General features: G+C 46.1%; 1 protein-coding gene across 1 annotated transcript; it reads right to left on the bottom strand.

The window, feature by feature from the left end:
* Nucleotides 1–304: 304 nt before the first annotated feature.
* On the bottom strand, nt 305–16,310 carry LOC120927407 (vomeronasal type-2 receptor 26-like). Its single transcript, XM_040338469.1, has 4 exons — nt 16,206–16,310; nt 9,635–9,722; nt 9,347–9,544; nt 305–1,271 (listed from the first exon to the last, which is right to left on the bottom strand). Exons 1-4 carry the CDS (start codon nt 16,308–16,310, stop codon nt 364–366), a joined length of 1,299 nt encoding a protein of 432 aa, XP_040194403.1. The 3' UTR covers nt 305–363.
* Between the last annotated feature and the right edge of the window lie 1,248 nt (nt 16,311–17,558).

Below are 17,558 nucleotides of genomic sequence, written 5' to 3' on the forward strand. Positions count from 1 at the left end.
GAGGGAAAAGTGGGGGCAAGCTGCTATCTTCAGGTGTTGGTTACATTGTGTGAGGCTTTTATTGGTCACAGCATTTTATTTGTGATCAGCACCGTCCAATGGACAATGCAGTGACAGTACTTTGCTTGTGCATGCTGGGGGGCGTGTAAGAGCAAGAAAAAAATGAAGCTCTAAAATATCATCCAATTCTGTGACATCCACCTTCCATCCACTTATGTACAATAGGCAGACAGAAGGCAGTCAATGTCCCCAAAAATCATAATTCTGATGATGATGTCATTCATAATGATGATGATGGAAACAATATGACTGAATTTGTTTAATCTGGTCTACAGCATTATACATTGAATCAATGTGTTACATTTACATCATTCTCTTCCCCAGCATTGTCCCTCTTGTGTTCAGTTCAGGTTTGAAAAGTAAAATGTAGAGTTTTGGAGAAAACATACACAATAATATTCCAGCACTGGAGGTCAGTATGGCGAATATCTCCACAGCCACCATGTATTTCCCTCTGGTGCTCAGATAGGCCGGGATCATGGCAATCCAGACACTGCAGAACACCAGCATGCTGAAGGTGATGTACTTGGCCTCATTAAAACTGTCCGGTAATGTCCTCACCATGAAAGCCAGAAGAAAACTCACAGCTGCCAGAAACCCCATATAACCCAACATAGAGTAGAAGCCGATAACTGACCCTTCATTACACTGAATGATGATCTTCCCAGGATAGGAGTCCATGTCATACTCCTGAAATGGTGGAGAGATGGACAACCAGAGAATGCAATTCATAACCTGAATGGATGAGCAGAATAACATGACTGTATTGGGAAGTTTGACTCCCACCCATTTTCTACATGAGCTTCCAGGTCTGGTGGCTTTAAAAGCAATGAAGACCATGATGGTTTTGGCGAGGATAGAAGATGCTGAGATGGTGAAGGAAACTCCAAAAGTGACTTGTTGCAGCATACAGGTAATATCCACAGGACGGCCAAGGAACATGAATACAGAAAGGAAGCTCAGTATGAGGGAGAGGAGCAGAATGAAGCTGAGGTTCCGGTTATTGGCTCTGACTATGGGAGTGCTCCGAAACCAAACAAATAGTCCAAGTATAAGGAGAGATGTTGTAGCAAATATGACTGAAGTTATAGAAAAAAATAAAACTAGAATGTCCCCCTCGTATGATAAATACTCATTGACCTTGTCAATACAAATAGTTTTAGCTTTGTTAGGCCATTCATTTTCAGGACACTTCTTGCAGAGTTCACTGTCTGTAGAGTAAAAAGAAGTGAAAATAACATTAGGCACGGTAGCTATTTCACAGTATTAAAAACATTTTTCTGTATTTTTTCTTAACCACTTGACCTCCAGAAGATTTAACCCCTTCATGACCTGGCCATTTTTCAATCACCTCTGCATTTTGTGTGCTATAAACAAAAAAAGACCAACAATCTTGAAAATATAAAATAAAAATTTACTTTCTGCTATAAAACACATTCAATGGGGCGCATGCGCGGCGCAAAGCTGGACGGTCACAACTGAGAAGAGCTCCGAGCACAGCGGGGACTTCAGCGCCTTCCCTGGGGCTATTTACTGTGATACACGCACCCAATCCTACCTGCGCCCCCGGGGGAATGAGCGGTGCATGCCGTCCTCCAAGTCTCGTTGCAGGAAACCAGCGCAAAAGACCCTCACAAACTACCTCCTTAGAGTCTTGGAGATGGCTGGGAAGCCTCAAGATGGCGCTGGGTCACAACGTGCTCAGACCTCTGCACACACCCCGGCGGCCTCCCCTGCACACTCGTCTGTCGAAAGTGAGTACAATCTGCAGCTCACTAAGGCAGACCTTGAGGACAGCCTAGCAGCCATGTATACAAAGCTGGCTGAAAATTTTCAGACTGAGCTCCACAAATCAACTAACACTCTGCAGCAGGAGATGGCTGTTCTGGGCGGCAGAACAGATCTTTTGGAAACAAAGCACGATGAGCTGCAACTAGCTTATTCTGACCTCCGCAGGGATCATGAATCTCTCACTGAATCTGTGTCCCAGCTCCAGTCCCATTTAGAGGACTTGGACAACAAAAACAGGAGGAGCAATTTGAGGATCAGAGGGGTCCCAGAGGCGGTCACGGAGCTTATCCGTGCCATACACAAGCTGTTCCAGTCCCTGCTTCCTGCTTCCCCTGTGGATGCTTTTGCTTGTGATAGGATTCATAGAGCCCTTTGCCTTAACCTCCAGTGGATAAACCACCCAGGGACATAGTCCTATGCCTTAAGAACTACCTGGTGAAGGAAGAGATCCTAAAGGGCTTCCCGCAATACCCCCAACATTGTGCTGGATGGTACCAGGATTCAAATTTTTCCGGATAATTCCCCGGCCACTTTGGATAAGAAATGCAGATTTAAGAAGATCACCACACCTCTCCAAGAGGCTAGAATCAGGTACAGATGGGGATTTCCTTTTAAACTCCAGGTCCCACACTAGGGGACCACATACACAGTGGTCACCATCCAAGAGGGGAAGGAACACCTCATCAAGCTTGGGCTCATGGCAAAAGAGGATCTGCCTAGTATGCCCTCCACCCCCCGACCATCTGCCATCTGGTCCACCCCATCCTCACAGAGAGACTGCAGAAGACAGAGGCAGGATCTCAGGGAGCGCTTGAATTGATCGGATACTTCTTCCCGCTTATCCCGGACCCACCACGTGTTTTCCCTCTTCTGGATGAGGATATTTCCCTGATGGCTGAGGAGAACTGACATTATTTACGGGGGAGGTGTTCGCGGGTTTGAATCCTTCCTGCATCAGGGTCTCCTCCCTCCCCCCTGGAAATCAGCTTACTCCTCTTTGCACCATTTTTCACCCCAACTGTTTCCCACTGTGCTGACGTACAGCGGTGCCCGTTTGGTTGTCCCCCCACTCTTGTGGATACCCTCAAGACAGAGGAAGAGAAGTTTGAAGATACTCTAAGTTTGCCTCATTCTTTTCTTTTTTTGTCTTTCTTCTCATTTTTGTCCTCCAACAGGTTGCCAAGAGTGTTGGACAGTTCAGTCCTATTGGTCAGGAAGTTTAACGCCTGACAGGTTACTACTATTGTCTAACGCCTGACAATACTCCTATTGTCGGGATGGTCTTTCCCCTCCCGACCCCACTAGTTTTCATGTCGTTTTTTTTTCTTTTACTGTTTTATTGCTTTAGGTTGCAGGACTCCTTTTGCAGATGTCGCAAATCGTGATGTGTTTGGTATGCTTACCTTTATGGCTTATGCTAGACCCTTTAACATATTGGTATATGCTCGTCTACAGACCTTCCTGATTGTCCCCACCATACAGGGGTGCGGGACACTGGTAGCCTACTCCTTGGAACTCCCCCCCCCAATTATATATGGACATATCTGTCTTACAAATTTAAAATGGGCATTAAATTAATCTCCCATACCGTTAGGGGGTTTAATTCACCTCAAAAGAGAAAAAAAAGCATTTTCCTCCTACAAGCGCCTGTGGGCAGACATCATTCTATTACAGGAGACTCACTTCTCCGAAAATAACCATATTTTGATAGATCTTTTGGCCCGGGATATTTTATAACATTTGGGGCTAGGTCCCGAGGAGTGGCAATATTTATTAAAAAAAGTTTGATGTTTGATGTTGAGAATATCTATAAAGATTCAGCTAGTAGATTTATTGTCATGCAGGGCTCCTTACAAGGGAAGAGGGTCATGATAGCTAATGGTCACGATAGCTAATGTTTTATGCCCCTAATGATTCCCAAGCAACCTTCTTTAAGAATTTTTTTCGGATCTTAGACAAATACAGTTCTCCGCACTTGTTGCTGGGAGGGGACTTCAATTTGGTGGCGCACTCTGCTCTTGACAGAAGCAGGGTTGGCAGCGCCTCTAATGCGCTCCCCAAAACTTTAAAGACACTGTTGCACTCACACAATCTTGTGGACTCCTGGAGGGCTCACAATGTAGGTGCCCATGAGCAGTGTTGTAAGTAACGGCGTTTAAATAAACGCCGTTACCTAACGATGGGCCTTTTGAGGGTAACGAGTAATCTATCAGATTACTCTTCCCCTCTCGGCAACGCCGTTCCCATTACTTGGGCGGCGTTACCGAAATTACATCTACCACGGCGTGCGGGGGGGGCAGAGGGGGTCATGTGGCCACAGGCTGGCCTGTGATTCGGTCATGGCCGGTCATGTGGCCACAGGCCTGACCTGGCCTGTGATTCGGTCACGGGCAGTCATGTGGCCACAGAGCTGGCCTGGATGTGATGATCGTGGCTGCTCTGCCCCCTCGCCTCACCTCACTGTGTCGATGCCCTGGCGCCGCTGCTATTACATGTAATAGCAGATCACAGCTGGCCGCCCCCTCCCATCCTCTCTGCGGCTCCCCCCTTTGCTGCTGACACTGAGAGAAAGTAAGTGCCAGCGCCACTAATCTCCACCTGCCTCTGTCTAACTCCCATACCATCCCTGCCTGTGTCTAACGCCCATACCCCCTCCCTACCACCCCTGCCTGTGTGTCTAACCCCCCTTCCTACCACCCCTGCCTGTGTTTAACCCCCCTTCCTACCACCCCTGCCTGTGTCTAACCCCCCTTCCTACCACCCCTGCCTGTGTCTAACCCCCCTTCCTACCACCCCTGCCTGTGTGTCTAACCCCCATTCCTACCACCCCTGCCTGTGTCTAACCTCCCTTCCTACCACCCCTGCCTGTGTCTAACCCCCCTTCCTACCACCCCTGCCTGTGTGTCTAACCCCCCCTTCCTACCACCCCTGACTGTGTGTCTAACCCCCCTTCCTACCACCCCTGACTGTGTGTCTAACCCCCCTTCCTACCACCCCTGCCTGTGTCTAACCCCCTTCCTACCACCCCTGCCTGTGTCTAACCCCCCTTCCTACCACCCCTGCCTGTGTCTAACCCCCCTTCCTACCACCCCTGCCTGTGTCTAACCCCCCTTCCTACCACCCCTGCCTGTGTCTAAACCCGCTTTCTACCACCCCTGCCTGTGTCTAAACCCCATTCCTACCACCCCTGCCTGTGTCTAACCCCCCTTCCTACCACCCCTGCCTGTGTCTAACCCCCCTTCCTACCACCCCTGCCTGTGTCTAACCCCCCTTCCTACCACCCCTGCCTGTGTCTAACCCCCCTTCCTACCACCCCTGCTTGTGTCTAACCCCCCTCCCTACCACCCCTGCCTGTGTCTAAACACCCATACCATCCCTTCCCGAGTCTAAACCCCCCAACCACCCCTACTGCCTTTTTTAGAGGGAGGGGCAGCACTTCATTCCTGGGCCCAGGCAGCACAATATCTTGGGCCGGCCCTGCTGTCACATGCATGCGCCTGGAGTCTCCCGCCCGCCTGTCACGAGAGAGTCAGCTCAGCCGCCGACATCTCCCCCACGGAGGATCAAAGAGACTCAGCTCAGCACCGACCGTGGCCCTGCGACGTGGTGAGACTCAGACTGCAGCGCAGGTGAGGACCAGCATGTGTGGACTGGATTGGAAGTGTCTGGGACTGGGGGGGGGAGTGGTCTAGTCTGGGGCTGGGGCTGGGCTGGACATGTGGAGGTGGAATATGATATTGTACAGTATTGCATTTGCTGGGCATGTGGAGGTGATGATGAATCATCATCATCACCTCCACATGCCCAGCAAATGCAATACTGTACAATATCATCATCATCACCTCCACATGCCCAGCAAATGCAATACTGTACAATATCATCATCATCACCTCCACATGCCCAGCAAATGCAATACTGTACAATATCATCATCACCTCCACATGCCCAGCAAATGCAATACTGTACAATATCATCATTGATGCATGTGGAGGTGATGATGATGATATTGTACACACAGTTACTTTGCTGAGTAACTAATTACTTTGCCAATGTAGTAACTGAGTCACTAACGCAATTACTTTTTCCGGACAAGTAATTTACAAGCCTCCCCTACAGCCCAGCCGAATGACGCAGCGCGGGCCACCCGTCATGTGACCCCGCCCCCTCTGATGCAAGGGGAATGTCTGGGCTTTCTCAGTGACGTCGCAGAGTGTGCGTCAGAGGGGGACGGGCTCACATGACGGGTGGCCCCGCCTCCCATATATAAGAAATGTCAAAACTCCGGCCGCGTCATTCGGCTGGGATGTTTCCAGCGGAAAGAGAAGGTCGGCGGTGCTGCTCTGGATGGATGGATTTCTCAGGAAAGATCACCCATCGCTGGATACAGACAACGTTGGACCGGGGAGCCGGATCGAGAGTGGATTTTATTTTTTTATTAATAATGGACTTTTTTCTACGGTGTGTGTGTGTTTTTTTTACAAGAATTTACACTTCCTTCGTGAAATGGTCGGAGTACAGTGTACCCCATTACCAATTCACATAGGGGGTGGGCCAGGATCTGGGGGTCCCCTTTGTTAAAGGGGTCTTCCAGATTCTGATAAGCCCGCAGACCCCCACATCCACTGGGCAAGGGTTGTGGGGATGAGGCCCTTGTCCCCATCAACATGGGGACATCCTCCCCATGTTGAGGGCATGTGGCCTGGTACGGTTCAGGAGAGGGGGGGCGCACTCTTTCCCCCCTCTTTTCTGCGGCCGGTCAGGTTAACGTGCTCGGATAAGGGGTCTGGTGTGGCTTTTGGGGGAACTCCACGCCATTTTTTTTTAAATTTGGGGTGGAGTTCCCCTTAAAATCAACACCAGACCTGAAGGGTCTGGAAGGGATATTAAGGGGGAACCCCACGTCATTTTTTTTTAAATTGACAGCGGGGTTCCCCTTAATATCCATTCCAGACCTGAAGGGCCTGGTAATTGAATTTGGGGGGACCCCCACGCTATTTTTTTTTTTTTATGAATGAATCCTCTCTGAATTGCCGAAGCCGACAATTCATTATAACCGCAAAGCCGACAATTCATTATAGCCGCAAAGCCGGTTTTAAATGACTTTTTTTCCTTTCATAAATGACACTTTGTGCAGTGCCATTACATATTGATACAATTAATTTAATTGTGGTATCAAAAAATAGAAAATAATAATTTATACAGTTACAGATGAAAAAAAAAAAAAAAGTAAAAATTCCTACAGCTGAAAAAAGGCTGTTTGAATACAAATGGGTGACTGACAAAAAACTCACGAAAGACAACATATAACGACACCTGTCCGGACGTTTGTAAGTGTGTCAGGCACCAGAAACATGCACCGTATGGATAAATGATAATATGTAAATAATTTCATATCCGTGAGTACGGAAAGAAATGGGTCATTAGTGCTAGTAGTTGGAGAACCAACTATACCACACTGGTGTGTGGGAAAAGTGAAAGGGGAGGAGGGGGAGGGGGGGAGAGAAGGCAAATTGGTGATGGTATAAATAATTCAATATGGTCGTTGTTCCAGAATAGCTTGTATCATTGGGAAAGCTGGATGTTTGAACTTCCTCAATTATTTATACCATCACCAATTTGCCTTCTCCCCCCCCCCCTCCCCCTCCTCCCCTTTCCCTTTTAGCTGCCCTGCCTCTGCAGTGCAGAGGCAGGGCAGCTAAAATCTTGGGATATTCACATTAAAAGCATGTCAGTTTCGGACATATCAGGGACAGATCTAAAAAAAAAAACACAGATTTTTACATACTGTCCCTGGTTTTACTGAGCCTGGCAACCCTGATGGGGCCCCCTAGTGGCATGGGGCCCTCGGGCAGTGCCCGAGTGACTCAATGGTCAGTCCACCCCTGCACCAGACTCAGTCATCAGTTATTGCACCATTCGATTTAATTGGGTTGTGCTAACCAGTGTGGTATAGTTGATTCTCCAACTACTAGCACTAATGACCCATTTCTTTCCGTACTCACGGATATGAAATTATTTACATATTATCATTTATCCATACGGTGCATGTTTCTGGTGCCTGACACACTTACAAACGTCCGGACAGGTGTTGTTGTTATATGTTGTCTTTCGTGAGTTTTTTGTCAGTCACCCATTTGTATTCAAACAGCCTTTTTTCAGCTGTAGGAATTTTTAATTTTTTTTTTTCATCTGTAACTGTATAAATTTATATTTTCTATTTTTTTGATACCACAATTAAATTAATTGTATCAATATATTTCCGATCATTTATTGTTGCTACAAGTAACCCCCTTTCTTTAAATTTCGATCTTCACTTAGATCACCTTCCTACCCCCTCATCTTTTCCACTATACTTGTTTTTACATGATATTACGGTTACAGCAACTAACCATCAATCGATGAGTGATCATTCATAAATTATTGATAATCTATAGATATTCTAAACATTAGTGGTCTAACTTGCAACTCCCTTCCCCATTTCCCCAATTCTTTACCATTACATAGCTGAACTCCGCACCCGAACCCGAACTTTCAGCAAATTATTTGGGTTCGGGTTCGGGTCCAAAAAAAAAGAACTTTACACTTCAGGTTCGCTCAACCCTACTCATCAGTAATCATTAATTTCATACAATTTAGGGAGATGTTCAGCCTGCAAAGTGTAAAGTGTGTACATAATGGGGTAGATTCACGTACAGCGGCGCATATTACCGCCGGGCGTAGCGTATCTAAGATACACTACGCCGCCGTAACTTACTTTTTTTTTTGAATCCTCAAAGAATTTGCGCCATAAGTTACGGCGGCGTAGTGTATCTTTGGCGTCATAAGGGCGCGGAATTCAAATGGATGTGATGGGGGCGTGTTTTATGTAAATACGTTGTGACACGGTGTAAACAACGTTTATTTTTTAACGGCGCATGCGCCGTCCGTGGGGGTATCCCAGTGCGCATTCTCGAAATAAAACCGGAACAAGCCAATGCTTACGACAGTGACGTCATTCTACACAAATCCCTATTCGTGAACGACTTACGCAAACGACGTAAAAAAAATTAAAATGCGAGGCGGGAACGACGTCCATACTTAACATTGGTACGCCTCATATAGCAGGGGTAACTATACGCCGGAAAAAGCCGAACACAAACAACGTAAAAAAATGCTCCGGCCGGACGTACGTTCGTGGATCGCCGTAACTAGCTAATTTGCATACTCGACGCGGAAATCGACGGAAATGCCACCTAGCGGCCACCGAAAAAATGCACCTGAGATCCGACAGCGTACTAAGACGTACGCCTGTCGGGTCGATCCCAGATGCCGTCGTATCTTGTTTTGTGGATACAAAACAAAGATATGACGCGGGAATTTTGAAATTACGCGGCGTATCAATAGATACGCCGGCGTAATTCTTTTGTGAATCTGGCCCAATCACTTTAAAGGACTTTAAATGTTTAATTTTCTAATTCAATATCAGAATTTATACTTATAGAAACATAAATCTTACCAGATTGGTTTGATATTTCTCCTTCTGAACACGGAGCACAATTATAACAACATGGGTGATATCCTTCTCTTATAGATTTTCTGAACCCCGGAAGACATTCCTCGGAGCATTGACCTCTTGGGACCTGAGATAATATAGAGCTATATGATCTATTCAAGAGTAAAAGTACAGATATAATAGTGTAGGGAAGCCAAGCTTCTGATGTTTACAATGATGCAGCATGTACAGTATACCTTGGTGGAAACACATGGACCATTCCAGAAGGTGGCCCTTCATTATTCTGGATACCACAGAATATGTTCTGATCCAGAATACAGAAATAGACATCTAGGAGTACTAGCAGAATCCTTTCATTAGAAAGGTTACAGCAACAAAACTATCAGTACAAACATAACACTCAAAAATGTGTATATGTGCTAAACATCTAGGTTGCGCAAGTGTAACTTAAATTCCGAGACGTAAGGCGGGGTTTTTGCAAGTGGGAAGGAAGTGGGCGTGCTTCATTGTAATGAGCCATGACCCCATGCAAATGAAGGTCCGGCCGTACTGCGCATGCGCGCACGAATCTGCTCCTCACTGGGCATGTGCAGAACTTTGCTCGGCGCAATCAGTCAGATAGGAAAAAGGCCAAGCGTACTTAGGAGAGGATCGCCCTGTGTATAAATAGCCCCAGACAAACACACTTCCCTTGCAAAAGTATATCCCTGTGTTACCCTTCCTAGAGCAAGTTGCTTCTGCTCTGTCGTTTGTTGGTGTGTGTCGGTGAGTTGTGTGTGAGATAAAAGTTTTGGAGGAGTAGTAGAGTGTAGTTGTAGTTGTTTTTTCCTAAGTGTATTTTCTGTTTGTTTTTTTTCTGAGTGTATTTTTTTTTTTTTTTTTTCTGAGTGTATTTTTTTTTTCTGAGTGTATTTTCTGTTTGTTTTTTGCGTGTTTGTTTTTGAATTTGTAGTAGCTGTCTGCTTGTGTTTTTTGATTTTTGTTTGTTTGTTGTGTGTGTATTTTTGTTTGTTTTTTGTTGGTGCTGAGTGGTGGCTGTGATGGCACCCAAGCGTAGGAAGCTTAATTTTTCTACTATTGAGAAGCAAATACTTGCTCGGGGCATCGTCCAATATGGGCGATATTTACATGGCCCTGAGAGCCGGAACACCTCCCCGGCCCAAAGGAAGGCGATCATCCAAAAAATAACGGATCAGATCAATGCGGCGGGGGGGGGGGGACGAGGACCACCAGTGGCATACAAAAGAAGATAAACGATCTTAAGAGCCTGGTCCGGGACAAAATGGCCAAGATCAATGCCCATGCCACGGGCACTGGAGGAGGCGGACCCTGCCCCATCAGGCTGAGTGAGGAGGAATGGGCAGTGGGCCGGTGTTTCCCCCCACTATCAATCAGATGTTCCTGTGAGGACAGGCAAGTTTTGGGTTTTTCTATCTGGTGATTAGCATGTGTGGGTGGGGGAAGGGAAGATGTGTCAAGTGTGTGGATCCTCAAACCTGTGATTGTTTTGTGTCCTCCACAGATGGCCAGGAGATTGCAGGCCCATCAGGCCAGGAGATTGCTGGCCCATCAGGCCAGGCTGCTGCACCATCCCCAGGACATGAGGCTGCTGAGGAGTCCCAAGAAGGGCAGGAGTCTCCAGGGGAGGGGAGTGGCCACACCTCCCCTCATGAGGAGGTTGAGGGGGAGGAGGATGAGGGGGTGGAGGCTGAGGAAGAAGATATGCAGATTGGCAGGGAAGTCCTTTTGGCCTCAGATTTGTTTACCTGGCAGTCAGGCCACCATCAGGGGTAGCCCCTCCCACTCCTCCCCCAACAGGCCTCCCCCACAAGGGTCTCTCTCTCCCCTCCTCCCACGCCACAAGCCTCAGCTCCAGCCAGGATGGCCACCCAGGAGACCAGGGGGGTGGCCAAGCGTCTGCCGGGCAGTCTGCAGAGGGACAATGCCCGGCAGACCCGCAATCTGGCTCAGATAAAACAGACAATGACCCAGATGGAGCACAGCCTGGGCAGAATGAAGGACTCACTGATGATGATCACTCAGTGATGAGGCCACAAACTCTGTGGCGGTCATAACCTGCATTTGCGAGCTGCAGACCGCCACAACAGGCGTGGCCCAGGAGGTGTGTGCTCTGACCCAGGCTGTGCAGGACAACACCTGGGCTGTCCAGGCCAATACGGCTGCCATGACTGTGTGCCTGAATAGGATAGCAGTGGCCTTGGAGGGCAGGCCAGCAACAGGACAGTCACCAGGGGAGGCTCCTCCTTCCCCTGCTTCACCCCCCCCAGGAGCCTCCCCTGGTTGGCCGTGGCCGTGCCCGTGTCAGGCCCAGGCGAAGCTCCCGCCGCTGAAATTAAGTTTTGGGGTTACTTTTGATTTTTTTTTAATTATACTGTATTTATGATTTGGTTTATGTGTGTGAATGATGCATGAATGTGGGGGTGGGCATTCCTGATTAAATAAGGGTGTCACCCTCAGTTTTGGTGGAGTAGGGTCCCCAGGACCAGGGAGAAGTGATCCCAGGTCCATGAATGGTGTATGAATGCACAATGACATAATTGGAGCCGTGGCGGGGCGTTACTGCTCCTAAGTACCATTGGGGGGGTACTTGGATCTAATCCAATTAGATGTGCATGTGATGTGTCTGTGCTAGGGACCACAGTGGTGTGCATTCATGCATTCTCATTGTGACATAATTAATGTGTGTGTTTACTGTGCAAAGATGCATTCTGGGAGGCGTCTCCTGACTGCTGTTCCCTCAGAAGAGGGGGTACCCTGGGTTACTTAAGTCACTAGTATAGATATGCACATGGATGCCCCTGGCATGTTGGCATACAGATTGTTGTCCTGCAAGTGTGTGTGCTCAGCTCTTCCTTAATGGTGTTGCTTTAGCTGACATTTACACGGCATGTGTAAATTTAGGGCTGCTTTTATAAAGTGTAACTTTACACCATGAAACTAACAGAAGCGCACAGGGCGTAATCTACGCCGCACACACTTCATTTTGTGGATCGCCTTATCTCCCTCATTTGCATCTTTGCCTAGCAAAACAGTGGTGTGTCTAGCGTATTTTGCGCCGGTGTAAATTTTTTAAGGTAGGACGGAAATAAGTAGATTTCAGGCGTAACTCGTTTTGAGGATCAGGCGCAAAAATACGCGCGGCGCAAATTTCAATTACGCCGCGTATCTCGAGTTAAGTCGGCGCATCTGCTTTGTGGATCTGGCCCCAAGTTCCTGCACCTCGATTGCTAAAAATAGTTAAATTATAAATGTTGTGTTAAATGCAGCTTCTGTAACAACTGATAGTATGGTGGAAAATTCAACAACACTGGATAGACTCCGTGATATACAACGCTTGCTGGGATGAAGTGACACCGGGCAATCGGTGATATCTACAAGAAACGAAATATATATGAAGTGACAAAGTATTAGAGGTTACGGGAAATGACTGAGGAAATAATGTTAAAGGGCAATTGGATAACAAACTTCATGTGGTGGAAACAATAGTGTCAACATCAAAATTCTCAATGTGAACTCAAATCTGAAGCCTCGTACACACGATCAGTCCATCCGATGAGAACGGTCTGATGGACCGTTGTCGTTGGTTAACCGATGAAGCTGACTGATGGTCCGTTGAGCCTACACACCATCAGTTAAAAAAACGATCGTGTCAGAACGCGGTGACGTAAAACACGACGTGCTGAAAAAAATGAAGTTCAATGCTTCTAAGCATGCATCGACTTGATTCTGAGCATGTGTGGATTTTTAACCGATGGTTGTGCCTACTAACGATCGTTGTTTTCCCATCGGTTAGGAATCCATCGGTTAAAATTAAAACAAGATTGCTTTTTTTTAACCTATGGATAAATAACCTATGGGGCCCACACACAATCGATTTTGACCGATGAAAACGGTCCATCAGACCGTTGTCCTCTGGTTAACCGATCGTGTGTACGAGGCCTAAAAGTCCAAAATTAATACAAATTTTTTTCCTGTCCAAGAATTACGACTGTGACATTTCTTCCCACAGGTAAAAAACAAGGTAAATGGGATATGGATCCTGACTCACCAGACGGTGTTGATCCTCTCTATCACTTGACAGGGGGAGTCAAATCAGGCTTGTGTGGTCACTGTGACCAAATGACACGTCTACAACCAAGCTTCCCTTCCACTCCGTCCGATCGTACTAGGTATCCTAGACTCGGGTCCTCACAGACACCTTCTCTGATCGAACCTATGTGGCAGAAGAATGTTGATGTTGACACTATTGTTTCCACCACATGAAGTTTGTTATCCAATTGCCCTTTAACATTGTTTTCTCAGTGATTTCACGTAACCTCTAATAATTTGTTCCAAGTAGGGATGAGCTTCGAGTTCGAGTCGAACTCATGTTCGACCCAAACATTGCCTGTTCACCTGTTCGGCAAACAACAAACAATTTGAGGTGTTCGCGGCAAATTCGAAAAGCCACGGAACACCATGTTAAAGTATATGGGAGAAATCTAAAGTGCTAATTTTAAAGGCTAATATGCAAGTTATTGTCCTAAAAAGTGTTTGGGGACCTGGGTCCTGCCCCAGGGGACATGTATCAATGCAAAAAAAAGTTTTAAAAACTGACGTTTTTTCGGGAGCAGTGAATTTAATAATGCTAAAAGTGAAACAATAAAAGTGAAATATTCCTTTATATTTCGTACCTAGGGGGGGTGTAAAGTCAGCATGTGGAAAAAGCGCATGTTTCTCTTACTTAGAACTGTCTCTGCACAAAGTGTAATTTCTGAAAGGAAAAAAAGTCTTTTAAAACCGGACTTGCGGCTATAATAAATTGGCCGCTCCCGGCAATTCAGAGAGGATTCATTCATAAAAAAAAAAAAAAAGCGTGGGGGTCCCCCCAAATTCAATTACCAGGCTCTTCAGGTCTGGTATGGATATTAAGGGGAACCCCGCCGTCAAATAAAAAAAAATGACTTGGGGTTCCCCCCAAATATCCATTCCAGACCCTTCAGGTCTGGTGTGGATTTTAAGGGGAACTCCACTCCAAATAAAAAAAAATGGCATGGAGTTCCCCTAAAAATCCACACCAGACCCTATATCTGAGCACGTTAACCTGGCCGGCCGCAGAAAAGAGGGGGGGACAGAGTGCGGCCCCCCTCCTGAACCGTACCAGGCCACATGCCCTCAACATGGACCGGAGAGGAGATCACCCATCGCTGGATACAGACAAAGATGGAGCAGGGAGCCGGGACCGAGTGGATTACCATCGCTGGATTTTTTTAATTTATTTTTTATTAATAAAGGACTTTTTTCTACGGTGTGTGTGTGTGTGTGTTTTTTACAACTATTTACATTTCCTTTGTGAAATGGTAGGGGTACAATGTAGAATCTGGGGGTCCCCTTTGTTAAAGGGGTTTTCCAGATTCTGATAAGCCCCCCGCCTGCAGGCCCCCACAATCACCGGGCAAGGGTTGTGGGGATGAGGCCCTTGTCCCCATCAACATGGGGACATCCTCCCCATGTTGAGGGCATGTGGCCTGGTACGGTTCAGGAGAGGGGGGAGCCGCACTCTGTCCCCCCCTCTTTTCTGCGGCCGGCCAGGTTAACGTGCTCGGATAAGGGGTCTGGTGTGGATTTTTGGGGAAACTCCACGCCATTTTTTAAAACGTCTTTTGTCGTCTTTTGTCAATAGCGCAGGTCTTTTGTCAATAGCGCGGGTCTCAAGTGGTTAAATGCATTTTTTGCTGTGAAAATTATATTGGTCCCAAAAATGTGTCAAATTTGTCCGAAGTGTCCGCCATAATGTCGCAGTCACGGAAAAAATCGCTGATCGCCGCCATTAGTAGTAAAAAAAAAAAAAATTAATAAAAATGCAATAAAACTATCCCCTATTTTGTAAACACTATAAATTTTGCGCAAACCAATCGATAAACGCTTATTGCGATTTTTTTTACCAAAAATAGGTAGAAGAATACGTATCGGCCTAAACTGAGGAAAAAAATAATTATATATGTTTTTGGGGGATATTTATTATAGCAAAAAGTAAAAAATATTGAATTTTTTTCAAAATTGTCGCTCTCTTTTTGTTTATAGCGCCGAAAAATAAAAACCGCAGAGGTGATCAAATACCACCAAAAGAAAGCTCTATTTGTGGAAAAAAAAGGACGTCAATTTTGTTTGGGAGCCACGTCGCACGACCGCGCAATTGTCTGTTAAAGCGACACAGTGCCGAATTTGCAAAACCTGGCCTGGGCCTTTAGCTGCATTTTGGTCCGGGGCTTAAGTGGTTAAATTCACTGCTCCTGAAAAAACAGCTGTTTTTAAAACTTTTTTAACATTGATACCCAGGTCTCCAAACACTTTTTAGGACAATAACTTGCATATTAGCCTTTAAAATTAGCACTTTAGATTTCAAATGTTCGAGTCCCATAGACTTTAACGGGGTTCTAAAGTTCACGCAAACATTTGGTGTGTTTGCAAGTTCTGGTGCGAACCGATCGGGAGGTGTTCGGGTCATCCCTAGTCCCAAGCATAAATGCTGCTTTAAAAATCCAAAGAGAAAATCAACTGCATTTGACCACATTTTAGGAGTCACTCGTACAGAAGTCCAGGTAGCTCCATGTTTTTTGTTTTTTAATGTCTATACAGTAACTGCAAATTTCTGATCGGGGGAATTACTACTCTAAACTGTTTTTTTTTTCTTCTGTTTACAACCTGATGAATTCAGAAGGTCTGGGTAGAATCTGGCCATAGATAATACTGGTAGTCATTCCACTCCAAAGTATTTCATCTTCTGCACAGGAGTCGGGGTCCTTCTATGAATGTCCCGGTCTGTGTGATGAGGAGGGGGGAGGTAATAGTAGTCAGTCACATTTAGCTGGACTTGTTCTGTAATGTAGAAGATGTTTTGTAGTTCATCCACTTCTTCAGATATAATGAGTGATGGGAACATATACCGGCATTTATATCCACACATTTAGACCTGACACCTTCATCTAATCACCATGGAATGGGTTAGGGCAGATATTGGTGGTCTATGAACAGGATGGGGGGAGGGGATTAGGTTTTGTCTGGAGATGGGTTTAGGGACAAAACTAGAATGTTTCTTGTATAAGTTCTGGATCAGCTTCCCCAGTGTAACTCACCTTGTCTCCTTTCCATGATATTAGCTCTGGTTCTAGTATAAGTTGCTGACCCTCTGAAAGGGACCCATCAAAGTGACCCACCATTATCCATTCAGTGAGATTTGTATCTTTAATTCTTGTAATCCAATTTGCAATTAACATTGTGCTGGGCAATTCTCCTTTATCATTAAAAATCATGACCTCGCCATTCTGATCCTTGTACTGGACTTCTTTTACATAGCGGGACAGCTTAAATAATGACAGAAATGATTGTAGGTAACAAGTACCGTATTTATCGGCATATATCGCGCGCCGGCGTATAACGCGCGCCCCAATTTTAAGAGGGGATTTTCTGGAAAAACTATTTTTTTTTTAAGATAAGCAGCAATGTACAGTAAAAACAGTAAATTATGTGAAATATATGCAATATTAAATAGGATGCATACCAAATAATTCATGCAATAGTGTGCACCAAGTGAATATATGACAAGAACAATGAATAAAATAAAATAGGTCCAATCACATTCACAAATGAAAAAAATGGACAGTACCTGAGGGCTTTAAGCAGGCTTCAGCAGTCTGTTCTATATTCCTTTTTTTTCTGGAAGTAGGTGCTGCATCTATTGGTGGGTGCAATCTGTTCCAAGCTCATAACAAGGTTTACAATCCATGTATTGAGTTGTTTTAAAGGATAAGTGTGTGACTAGCCGTAAAAAAAAAAAATATGTTCCCTCTTGGCATTTTCTAATCTTTTTTGAGTAAAAAATACTTGCCTCGCCTGGTGCAGAAGCCCGACAAGTTAATGATGGGGTACTCCTCTAGGGAGAAACTACCTATGGCATACCTCGGAGGGGAAGGAGGAGGACGAGCGCCCGCCAGAAATCACCGCCGGAAATCACAGAGCCATCATCTCCCCTCGGCTCTCACACGGCTGTCACGTCACAGACGCACAGTCCCGCCTCCGCCATCGGCATTGGACCATCTCCTGTGACTGACAGAACACTGGTCCAATGCTGGTGGCGGAGGCGGGACTGTGCATGTGTGACGTGACAGCCGAGTGAGAGCCGAGAGAAGATGACGGCTCGGTGATTTTCGGCAGG

Source organism: Rana temporaria, chromosome 1 (assembly GCF_905171775.1).
Source record: "Rana temporaria chromosome 1, aRanTem1.1, whole genome shotgun sequence".
Lineage (NCBI taxonomy): Eukaryota > Metazoa > Chordata > Amphibia > Anura > Ranidae > Rana > Rana temporaria.

Coding starts and splice junctions, on each gene's coding strand:
- LOC120927407 (XM_040338469.1), bottom strand. CDS start 16,310: ATGTGTGGATATAAATGCCGGTATATGTTCCCATCACTCATTATATCT. Junction 9,723..16,205: donor CAGAACAAGTCCAGCTAAAT/GTGACTGACTAC, acceptor TTGTACTGATAG/TTTTGTTGCTGTAACCTTTC. Junction 1,272..9,346: donor AGAAATATCAAACCAATCTG/GTAAGATTTATG, acceptor TTTACTCTACAG/ACAGTGAACTCTGCAAGAAG.